General features: G+C 45.4%; 3 protein-coding genes across 3 annotated transcripts; 1 reads left to right on the top strand and 2 right to left on the bottom strand.

Moving 5' to 3' along the window:
* Positions 1–13: 13 nt before the first annotated feature.
* On the bottom strand, positions 14–2,428 carry scrn3 (secernin 3). Its single transcript, XM_052082444.1, has 7 exons — positions 2,135–2,428; positions 1,857–2,038; positions 1,514–1,713; positions 1,203–1,415; positions 900–1,062; positions 558–741; positions 14–482 (listed from the first exon to the last, which is right to left on the bottom strand). The coding sequence occupies exons 1-7, from the start codon at positions 2,288–2,290 to the stop codon at positions 252–254; spliced, it is 1,329 nt and encodes a 442-aa protein (XP_051938404.1). The 5' UTR covers positions 2,291–2,428; the 3' UTR covers positions 14–251.
* An 817-nt stretch (positions 2,429–3,245) lies between these two features.
* Positions 3,246–7,703, top strand: cir1 (corepressor interacting with RBPJ, CIR1). Its single transcript, XM_052082450.1, has 10 exons — positions 3,246–3,415; positions 3,657–3,751; positions 4,035–4,108; positions 4,501–4,514; positions 4,583–4,635; positions 4,727–4,775; positions 4,976–5,096; positions 5,617–5,723; positions 6,840–6,925; positions 7,144–7,703. The coding sequence occupies exons 1-10, from the start codon at positions 3,344–3,346 to the stop codon at positions 7,646–7,648; spliced, it is 1,176 nt and encodes a 391-aa protein (XP_051938410.1). The 5' UTR covers positions 3,246–3,343; the 3' UTR covers positions 7,649–7,703.
* Positions 7,704–8,910: 1,207 nt separating this feature from the next.
* Positions 8,911–10,955, bottom strand: sp9 (sp9 transcription factor). The gene is made up of 2 exons (XM_052082445.1): positions 10,813–10,955; positions 8,911–10,662 (listed from the first exon to the last, which is right to left on the bottom strand). Exons 1-2 carry the CDS (start codon positions 10,831–10,833, stop codon positions 9,355–9,357), a joined length of 1,329 nt encoding a protein of 442 aa, XP_051938405.1. The 5' UTR covers positions 10,834–10,955; the 3' UTR covers positions 8,911–9,354.
* Between the last annotated feature and the right edge of the window lie 39 nt (positions 10,956–10,994).

The raw sequence follows: 10,994 nt of genomic DNA, 5'->3' as shown, positions 1-10,994 counted from the left end.
TGATCATATCAAATGCAAGGCAGGGAAATGAACTTTATTTTTGCTCAGGTCAAATAGAATCGCAAGTTTCAATATTGTTTCATTTTGAAAATGTTAAGTGGATAATTATAAATATTTGTATGGACTTAACGCCACATTTTGTACGGTGCTTGCTTATTTATGGATTGTTTTGAATAAAGGTTTGCACATATTGTACGCCGCGGTTCGTGTGCAAAGTCATTAATGACGTACTTTCCGATGTATTTTGACTTTCACGTTGTGGTGACAGTTGACGTGTTTCCTAGTGCCGCTGTGTCCCGAACGTTCGATTCCTGGACGTTGACGCCGCCGCTGTAAAGCTTCATCTCATCCCTCACGGCGCTGGGGAACAGATCCAACAAAGCATCGGGCTGCTCGACGCCACGATAAAGAATCTCCTCCATCTGTTTTATTCTCTCACATTCCAACCTCCTCAGGCCGCGCGTGATCCGCCCTCCTCGCTCCTATCGGGCAGAAAACGGCATCGCTAAAGTGTTCCGCGGGTTGAGATGTGACCTCACGTGGGTTTGTTTCATCACCTTGTGTGTTTCAATGATGGCGGCCGCCACCTCGTGCTTGGCGAATAAGTTGTGCTTTCTGTCCGGCTTGCTCTGGAAGCGAGGATTCTTCTTTACTGGGTCCTCTGGGCCATATGTGGGGGAAGCGGTCTCCTTTAGCTCCACCCTCATGTTTTCAACAAAGACGAAGGGTTTGAAGACTGATCTGTCGTATAACAGAGAAGGCTGTGTTACCGAGTTTAATAGGCTTGACCATCTTTTGCGGTCTTTACGTTTTCAGTTTAAAATGTGGGAGAAAAACAGCTGAGATAGGCTCCAGCTCACGCGAGTGAGGAAATGGGTTGGAGAAAATGGATGCCGCACCTTTCGGGGTCCGGAGTGGCGGTAAAATAGTGAACCCCCGGCAGAGCTGGATCAACGGGTACCACCGACACCATGCTGCCGGTTGTCATGAACATGCCCTCCATGTTGATGCCACTGTCTTTGTCCCTCAGAATGTCCATCATCGTCTGGGCGGTGATGTACCCTTTCATAACGGATTTGAACAAATGGACACTTGGCTTTCGGTTGATATTTCAGGACTAACCTAAAATGCATTAGAACCTTTCCATATGAACTTTTGAATGGTCTTGTACTTTTTGCACAACTTGCCGGACAGGAACTCACCATTACTCTTTTGCAACAGTTTCTTCCCTTCACAGTATCGACTGCCGGACGCTTCGATTCTGGACGTGTTCTTGTAGGAGTAGACGGCGGCAAAGTTGAATTGAGACTTTCCGTTCCACCAGTTTTTACGTTGTGCATATTTGCGCAGGTCCGGATGTTCTTTGTCAATCTTGGTCGTGATGCTGTACTCGTTTGAAATGTTGCGATATCCACCTAGGGGGGGGGGGGGGGGGCACATAATAAGAACAAAAAATTGCATACTGTATTTCAAATAGCCTATCTAATAGTACACTTAAGTTGTTTCTCATTACCTTCTATCCTCTCAGCAGCCCAGTGCTTGCCAGAGGTCTCCATCACCCAGGCCTCCTTCCGGTCCGACATCAGGAAGCTGTTGTTGTAAGTGAAGTCACATTGTTCTTCTAAGCAAGCTCCTCCTTGGCCATATTTCTCCAGAAGCTCGGCTAAGATGTCCACACATTTCTCAGCAGTGTCGGCTCTCTCCAATGCAAGCCTGGAAAACAAGTGTTGTGTTTTTCTGACAGGTATGACTGATTAACATATCCTTTATTTGTCCCACACTGGGGAAATTTACAATGCAATACGATGCAATGCATTCTGGCATGATCATGTTCTATTACGATGCAATAGTCTTGCCTGACGAGATCCATGCCAAGGAGTGCCTCCTTGTCATTGGGATTCTCTCTTCCCCACACAGCCTCATTCCCAAGACAAACTTGGTGTTCATTTGCGCCCATTTCTGCGCCCCACAGCCAGGCCGGTCTGCTCAATACAATTGCATATGTGTGGGCAACTTGCTCTATCTGGATGTAAGTACACTACTCGCCAGGGAAAGAGAGACAGGGGGAAAAAACCACGGTTGTAACAAAGAGGTCACAAAGTAGGAATGCTGAGACTGGAGAATGTGAACCCACCTCGACCTTTGCCCCCGGCTCATAGTCTGTGGCAGGGAAATAAAGCACTTCTTGGACTTCATCACAAGGCCTGTCGGAATTCTTTCCAAAAATGATGCGTTGTCCTTCGGTGGAAGGCGGCAGAGCCACAAAGGTGTCACAAGAACAAGGATGCATGCTGGGTCATAAGCGAACGAAACTCAATTGCTCGGAAAAGGACGTCACATATGACCTGACAACATTGAATACAAAAATGAGAAAACACCGTTTCAGAGCAAATACAAGACAAACAAGAACGATTTGACGGTGTGTCAGTCTCGGCGCATTTGTTCCGTACGAGAGTCACGTGGCGATACTCTGATTGGCTACTTACACAGGTTGATACACTTGTTATGACTGCTTCGTTATGTTTTCATCTTAAAATGCATTACGCCTCTATTTATAACATATACTGCTAACGATTGTGATATATTATTTTACTCAGGCATCGTAAAGCGTTCTGAAATTTACAACATTTTTTTCAGTTTAACATAGCCGATGGTGGTGCGTTCCTTGTACCTCGGATGTTTTGAAACTCAAAGTCTACTAATAATACTAATGTTAACAATTAGTGATAATATTAGATTTATTTGGTGCATCGGGGGACGCAAGGACATGTACCAATAACTTGGGATGTACTTAAATGTATGTTCTTGCCACTAAATATATCCTTTGGTGCGTGCGGTACTTTTCATTGTTCTAAAGACGCCATGAGAAATGCCGTTTATATGTGGGTCATTCAATTTCACTGCCTACAAATGTCGCAAATAACCGCTACATGACGAGTCAATTGTGCAGCTACTGGTTTGGAAATTGCAACATTTCTCACTGCGTTTTCTCATCAAATAAAACACGAGTTGCTATTGTTACAGGCAAATGCTGTAATGACATATGTTCATATGAAAATGTCGCTCACTGACGCCACAAACGCACACACATAATGCGGGCTATTGAATGACACTTCGAATGTAAAGAAATGCATGCGCAAAATATGCATCAAATTCAATTTACTATTGAGCAATGAAATAAAATTAATGCTTACGCAACAAACACACGAGACAACACATTCTCCCACAGACTATGAACGCACCACGACTTCCGCTTTCCTTTAATTTACTTCCGAATGGAGTCAAGCTATCAAGCGTTAGCTGAAATTTCATCGTAACGCGCGGACAGTTTTCATGACCAGCCATGGGGAAGTCATTTGCCAACTTCATGTGTAAAAAGGATTTTCACCCTGCGTCGAAGTCTAATATCAAAAAGGTAAGTCAAAGTTAGTGTTTCGGAATGAAGCATTGCCGTAATTCGTTTGCTAGTAAACAAACCTAGCTTCCTTCGCCGACGCTTGCATTTCAAGCTTGTTGGGCAGTTAAACAATTGAAATTGATTGATTGAAAGTCAAGTTATTATTATATGAGGATTTTCACCTTTCTTGAATCTCCATTTATTCACTTCACTTATGCTTACAATGTCCAAAAGTGTGATCCTCCTTTTTCTTATGCAGGTATGGATAGCAGAGCAGAAACTCACTTTCGAAAAGAGAAAGCAGGAAGACCTGATGCAGGCCTATCTGAAGGAGCAAGACACCTACAACAACAGGTAGCCCACCGAATATAGTCACGTTAACGTCCTCACAAAATAAGTGCTTATACTCGGTGTGACATCCGGGCATGTTTAGTTTAACACAACGCAGACATTCTTGCAGAACCTGGAGAAAGACCACAGAGATCTTATATGTTAATTATCTGACCAATAAGTAAAATTGGACACTTTTCCAAGCATACAGTAGTTGGTAATAAATATGATAACGGTTTGAATATTCATTTAAAAAAGAACTCTTTTGTGACTATTTGAGTGTTCATTTTGTCTTTCTCTCCTTTAGGGTGTTGATGGGGGATGATCGGGTTAAAAATGGCCTCAATTTCATGTATGAGGCTCCACCGGGAGCGTCCAAAGGTATATACTGTCGTCACGACTCTATTTGTGTACTCAAGAAAACATAAACATCTTTGCCAAGATATTGCGTTCACCTCGGAGGTGTGGCATATCAAGTTGCTGATTGTCATAAAAAGCCACTCAATTTGCAGTTTTATTGTTTATGCCACATCTGTGAAGTGGACGGATTGTTTCGGCAAAGGAGAAACGCTCGCGAACGCAGTGACAAATTTGTAAATAGTACACAAGAGAAATCATCCTTTGGTGGACATATGATTCGTGCCACATCTTTGAAATGAGCGCAAAAACAAAACTCATCTTTTTATTTTATGTTTTTATGTATGGTCATTTTTACTTTTGTTCAGTCCTAATACTTGTTTTGCTCTTCTCCCCAATTCCCGTCCCCGCTGCAGAGGAGAAAGCAGAGGTAAAGTTATTTCATTTGATCATTTACATGCCTATTTTGCCCATTTGTATCTCTTTTGTTTCTTAAAGGAGGGAGAAGAAGAGTACAAATTTGAATGGCAGAAGGGAGCCCCCAGAGAAAAGTAAAACATGTTTTACACCCCCCCCCCCCCCCTGCAAATGTTTACGAGATACCTCATGGTGATTGAACGGGAATTATCATTATTTCTGCAGGTATGCTAAAGATGACATGAACATCAGAGATCAGCCTTTTGGAATCCAGGTGATTTGTCATGCTTACCAACAAAAAGTTTGACACATTTGATGTTTCAGCTTTCTTATTGAACAACATTGAGCCTTTCAATCTGCCTCTGAAGAAATGTGACGCGGTCTCAAATTGTCCAGTTTTATTTGTGTGCCATATGCTGTTCTGGAAGTCGAATGAATCGAATGCCAGGGCGACCTGTGTTGTTGACTTTCCAGGTGCGCAACGTGCGCTGCATCAAATGCCACAAGTGGGGCCACGTGAACACGGACCGAGAATGCCCTCTGTTTGGACTGTCGGGCATCAACGCCAGCGCCATGGCGTCGGAGGAGACGGCAGGTACGCTTGGACGGCGCCCGTTTTACTCAGATTACATGTTCATGTAGAATTTTACCTCCCTTCTTTTCCTCTTTTTCCTTTTTTTCCCCCCGTAAAGTTACTCAATAAGAGTGTCGGACAATAACATTTGCGGTCAGTGCGTGGCGCTGCGGTCAAACACAAAGAGATGCAGAAGCTCAAGCAAAACATTTTGCGCTTGAGCAAATTTGGAGTTGTGCAATCAGCAAGTAATAATGTTATAATCCGGTCAACGGCTCCATTTTACGCCACGCTAATGGCCGCCGTCCCACGGAAGAAGAAGAAAGAAAAAAATTGTCATTATTGTGTATTGTGCCACCCAACCCAACCGCTGCTTTTGCCCGAGTTTGAAATTGTCTGCTTTGCTCAGCCAGAAGTGAAGTGACTTCTATTTGATACGCGATCCCGTTAACAAAGCCGCCTCCCGAAATTCCCGCCGCGGCCGCGAGGACGGCAGGGCCCGGTTTCCGCCATCGATGATGCTGTGATTTCCGCTAAACAGGTCCCTCCATGCACCCTTCGGAGCTCATGGCCGAGATGCGTAACAGTGGCTTTGCCCTCAAGAAATGCGTCCTTGATCGCAGCGCCACCATTTGTGATACAGTGCAGGTAATTGTCTCTCACACACACACACACACACACACACTAATAATTGTACAGTTGAAAAACAGTTCTTCAACATTCAAATGTGATGTATTGTACTTTAGTTAAATACAACTGAGCTGTCTTTGAAAACGTATTGTCCTTGAAAAGGCAATAATGTACCTTATGGCATGTCGAGGAAAAAAAAAAGGTTCAATATGCTGCATGAATCTTGTCCATTTTATTTGAATTTGCCTTAGGATTCGTTTTCTAACCACTAGAGGGAGCCCAGTGACCACTTCTGGTGCTCATACTCCACTTGGGCCATGTCCATTGCTGGAGGTCCAACGATATTATTTATTTATTTTAATTCTAAGCGTGGTGGAATCGGAGAACAAAAAAGATAATTTAACGTCATAACAAGCTGTTGAGTCAATTTAGTGTTTGAGTCTGTAAATGACCAAAAAAAAAGTATTTGGAAATTCTGTTCTTGGTAGTTTTTAGAATGAAACCAATATGTTAGTTTTCGTCAAATGCATGCATGGACTCGAAGAGCTTTATTTTTATGAATGTATATTTGATCGCTTTATTTATATGGTACGGAGAGAAGTTGAGTGAGTGCAAGACCCCCCCACCCCCCCTTTAAATAATCGTTCAAGTGGAAGTGACAAAAAGCCACAGATTCGTTTGCATTATTGTTGTTGTCTGATTTATGACTTACTGATTTTAATGAATACGCCTCACTCGCTTGGCAGAGTTTTGGCAAGTTGTCGCAAAGCCAAAGTGTTTAAGAAAGTTGATCATTGAAGTCGATGAACCCTGCGTGAATATCAAAGAGTTTATTTTTCTTTGATTGTGAGCCATTTGTTTCATAAATCTACTGGAGTTTATTGTAATAGATTGTTCATTTATTGCTATTCTTTGCTTTAAAAAATACAGGGAAAGGGAATCTTGGAGAAAAAAAATTATTAGATCGCAAATCGCTCATTTTTCAAAGCCGTTCAGCTCTTATATAAAGCGGAAGATATCTTGTATTGATTAATGAAACCGATAATTTGGTGGTGGTCTGTTCATTTTTATTTTATTTTCCCGGAGCTGCTTGTGTGTTTCTATCTTGATGGCCAAATGTTCTTTTCTTAAAAGGAATATGTTGCGAGTGACCAAGAAGAAGATCCAGAGGTGGAATTTTTGAAATCTTTAACAACCAAGCAGAAACAGAAGCTGCTCAGGTAAAACACTTGACACAACATGTGTATTCTCCCTTTTTTTTGCTCCAAGTTAAGATTGCAATTTTACTTGATTCATAAAGCATCGCCAGATTAAAAAAAAAAAAACTAAATTCCGATGATGCAGTGAAAAAGTACAACCACAATTACAATTGTGTTATTTCTCACCGCCTCAATCAAAACGGCAAATTCTGGTCCAAACACGTGCGACTCACCGACAGGAAACTCGACCGTCTGGAGAAGCAGAACTCCAAGAAAAAGACGAGCAAAAAGGAGAAGAAAAAGAGCAAACGGAAGCACAAGAAAAAGCAAGAGAGCAGCGACAGCTCGAGCAGCAGCAGCAGCGACAGCGACGACTCGTCCGACAGCTCCAGCGACTCCGACGGCAACTTCAAGAGCCAAAAGAAGAATAAGAAGAAGAAGAAGGCGTCCGCCCGCGCGCGCAGCCCCGACAGGCCGCATCAGAGCCGCCAAAAGGCTCCGGCCAGCCCGCACGACGGAGAACGTCGACACATGCGGACACAGAGAGCGAGAAGCCCCGAGGAGAGGAGGAAGAAAAGGGATCTGCCGGAGGGAGGTCGAGAACGCAAACGAGAGCGGAGCCGAAGCGGCGAGCGCCATCACAGACCAGACGCTGAGAGGAGGAGGAAGGAAAGGGCGCCGAGTGAGAGAAGTCGAAGCAGAGAGAGAAGCAGAAGTCGCGTCAAGAGCAGTAGAAAACACTGAGGGCGCCTTCACAACTCTCGATCCATATTTCTCTTTGAAAAGGCTCAAGAGCCGTGCAGTTTCTTTTCCCACCGTTAGAGGGAGGCAGTAGACAAAATATCGTCACCTCGACATGTTCAATATAATGGACTCGCACAAAATCGTGGATATGTGAGGTCTTTTTAAAACTGTTTAATAATCCTGTTACGTATACAGGCAGCTTTTGAGGCCTGTAATAAAAAAATGCAACATATTTTTTTTACGTGTAATTGTGTTAAATGCATAGCGTTCATTGTGAAACGACGTAGTGCAATATTCTCATAATTAAATATTCCGTATTTGAACTTAATATAACTGATTTATTTTTTGTGTACACTTAATGTCCACGATCTTCGTCACATTGTTATCCACAATACTAACACCCAACCCGAGTTGACAATTACTGTATATAGAATTGAAAGTAAATGTTGATATGGTGAGGGAGGAAACACAAGCGCAAAGCCGTCTTTTAAACCATTAAAATGATCAATTTTCAGTCAATTCAAATGGGGTATTTGATTTAATCGAGCTCTGATCGGAACCGGTACAGTGGCGCACCACATTTTTTGCAGTTTTTACAACCAATTTAATTAGCCATCATTGAAGTGAAGCATGTGATGCTAATTCGTTTGATTCTCGTTGGATTTAAATAGCTCCAAATATTTTCCTCAGATCGGATTTTCTGCCATTTGTCCACTGACTTAATGAAAAAAATCGGACAACGTCTTTGCATTACGGGTTTTGATTCAGCCCCCCCCCCCCACTGACCCTTTAAAAAAAATCCCGAGAGCGTCCTTGAACCTTTTTAATGTAACATTTGAGGGACTCCAGCAAGATGCATTTTTAAACACAATTGCATCTGCTTTCTTGCCCCCCCAACAGTTTTTTTTAAATCTCGATCTTTTTCAAATTGTCCAAAATCAAATATTTGAATTTGGACAATTTCCTTCACTGTTTCGTCATCAAAGTCCGTGACAAGAAGAAATGAACAAAAGATCCTTTTTGTGATTAATTACAGCTGTGATCAAGGCCGCATCCCTAATCTGAAATACAAGACACATGGGGCTGTGCATGTGTTCCAAGTCATAATTAATCGCATTTGCATTTGGCCATGGAACGCCCTTTTTACGCCACATTAAGCAATGATTTATTCTACGGCGGCTGAAAAAAAATCGTCTTTGTGAATTTGACAATTAAAATAAGCCGAAATAAATACCCCAAATTTTCCATCACACAGTAAAAAAGCCTTTTCAACGTGTTTTAATTCTTTTTTAAAATGAAAGTCTAATACGTGTGGATTTTTTTTACAGGTAAACATTTATATATAGATTTTTTTTTCGAGCAACAAAAATTAAAATAAAACGGAAAATCTGAAGAAAGCTGTGCACGTACATATATCCACAAAGTGCATCGAAAAGTAAACTCCCTGACGTTCAGGATAGAAGCAACATGAACGAAAACAATTTTAAGAACGACAAGAACATGGAATGAGCACGTGGTCGTTGGTCATATACAAGATGCAACTCACATTGTCCCAAGTTCAACAGGTTTCTCCTCCCAATTAAAATACTGCCAAAGCGCGAGGAGGTGAGAGATCTTATTTCAGTTTTAAATATTCCCTTATTAAATAAGACCCGTGTGAAGCAGTTCGGACGCTGGGAGACAGGGGGGAGTTCCTTTTTTTCTCATCAGGGCTCGTCGTGGGGGGACTGGTCCTTAACCGTGATCCTGGGGTTGACCCCTTCCAAAATAAGGTCCGGGGACTCGGACCTCGGGGTCTCCAGGTTGCTGGTGTCGGTGTCGCTGTCGCTGCCCTTCTTGCCTCCTCCCCCGGCAGTGTGCGTCTTGATATGCTTGCTCAGGTGGTCGCTGCGCATGAAGCGCTTATTGCACACCGGGCAGGCGAAGCGCTTCTCGCCGGTGTGGGTCCGCAGGTGTCTCTGCAGCTCGTCGGAGCGCGTGAAGCGCTTGCCGCAGAAGAGCCAGTTGCACACGAACGGTCTCTCACCCGTGTGCCACCTCAGATGCGCCTTGAGGTGCGACGTCTTACCGTAGACTTTGCCGCAGCCCGGGATGTGGCAGCTGTGCAGTCCCTTGCGCCGGAGGCTGGCCCCGGCCGGCCCGAGACGCTCGGCCTCCTGGCAGTTCGGGCAGTCGCACGTCGCCCGCCCGGAGTATCTCCGCGACGAGCGCGACGAGCCGCTTATCCCCGAGCCACCCCCGGAGATCATGGCGTTGGCCGCCGCTGCGGCGGAGGTGTCCGTGTAGGCGGGCAGCACCGTTTTGAAGCCGTCCTGGGCCAACAGGTGCTGGCCGGTGGTCAGCAGGTGCGACGCGCCGGGGCCGATTCCCGTCGAGCTGAAGGCCGAGTGCGTGAGCGACGAGAAATCCGCGTTGTAGCCGCTCAGCTGCGAGTGGATGGCCTGCGGCGTGCCCGAGTGCAGGGAGCCCTGAAGGGGGCCCGAGGGGTTCTGGACGTCGAGCCACGAGCCCGGGTTGGTGTGCACGTCCCACCAGGACGACGCGCCGTTGGCAACCTCGCCGGAGATGCTGGAGTGGAAGCCGGACTTGTACCACGACTCGTACGGGTGCGCCATGCCCACCCGCGGGTACAGGCTCTCCGCGGAGGTGTGCACCTTGGAGATGAAGGCCGACTGGCCGGACTCCTGGCTCGACACTCCGCCGCCGTTGGTGAACAAGCCGCCGTACTCGCTGGAGAAGGCGGCCGATGTGGGCGAGGTGGAGGCCAGGCAGAAGGCGCTGCTGCCCGCGCCGCTCGTCGGCGGTAGTCCCGTAGGGGCGCGGCTGGTCGCCACCGCGAAGCCGGGCAGAGCCGAGCCCAAGTTGCAGCTCGACGTGGATCTCTTCCACGGGTGAAATCCACCCTTGGAGAAGGCGCTGGAGTCGGGCAAAGAGGTGAGGGGGCTCGTGTTTCCGATTTTGTTGCAGGTCGCAGCCAGCATTGCTAAAGGTGTCGTTCCAAAACGAGGCTCTTCCTGGAGGAAACACAACAAAGTTCCACTCACACACCCCGCGTGGACGTGTACCGTAATATTCGCCCTTTCTACTTGGACCGTATGTCGGATCACCTCTTTTTAGATGGACTCGCAAAAGTTGCCTCAAGTGCCACTTTGAAAACAACTCACCCCAAGAATGGAGGTAGCCATATCCAAGTTATGTCCTGGAAGTGGCAAAACGGGCGGCGACGTGAAACCTGCTCGGAACTGGAGTGATCCAGAGCCTCCGTGTTGTGGCTCGGCTCAACACGGGTTCTGTTGTGGTTCCAGTCTCCCGGCACTACTTTTAGTTGGAGAGAGTGTCTTGTTTT

Source organism: Hippocampus zosterae, chromosome 12 (assembly GCF_025434085.1).
Source record: "Hippocampus zosterae strain Florida chromosome 12, ASM2543408v3, whole genome shotgun sequence".
In the NCBI taxonomy this organism is placed as follows: Eukaryota; Metazoa; Chordata; class Actinopteri; order Syngnathiformes; family Syngnathidae; genus Hippocampus; species Hippocampus zosterae.
Note: the sequence above shows the minus strand (reverse complement) of the source record. Positions and strands in the feature narration are given on the sequence as shown.

Coding starts and splice junctions, on each gene's coding strand:
- scrn3 (XM_052082444.1), bottom strand. CDS start 2,290: ATGCATCCTTGTTCTTGTGACACCTTTGTGGCTCTGCCGCCTTCCACC. Junction 2,039..2,134: donor AGCCGGGGGCAAAGGTCGAG/GTGGGTTCACAT, acceptor CCTGGCGAGTAG/TGTACTTACATCCAGATAGA. Junction 483..557: donor CCATCATTGAAACACACAAG/GTGATGAAACAA, acceptor TCTGCCCGATAG/GAGCGAGGAGGGCGGATCAC.
- cir1 (XM_052082450.1), top strand. CDS start 3,344: ATGGGGAAGTCATTTGCCAACTTCATGTGTAAAAAGGATTTTCACCCT. Junction 3,416..3,656: donor CGAAGTCTAATATCAAAAAG/GTAAGTCAAAGT, acceptor TTTCTTATGCAG/GTATGGATAGCAGAGCAGAA. Junction 4,636..4,726: donor AAGGGAGCCCCCAGAGAAAA/GTAAAACATGTT, acceptor TTATTTCTGCAG/GTATGCTAAAGATGACATGA.
- sp9 (XM_052082445.1), bottom strand. CDS start 10,833: ATGGCTACCTCCATTCTTGGG. Junction 10,663..10,812: donor TGGCTACCTCCATTCTTGGG/GTGAGTTGTTTT, acceptor TGTTTCCTCCAG/GAAGAGCCTCGTTTTGGAAC.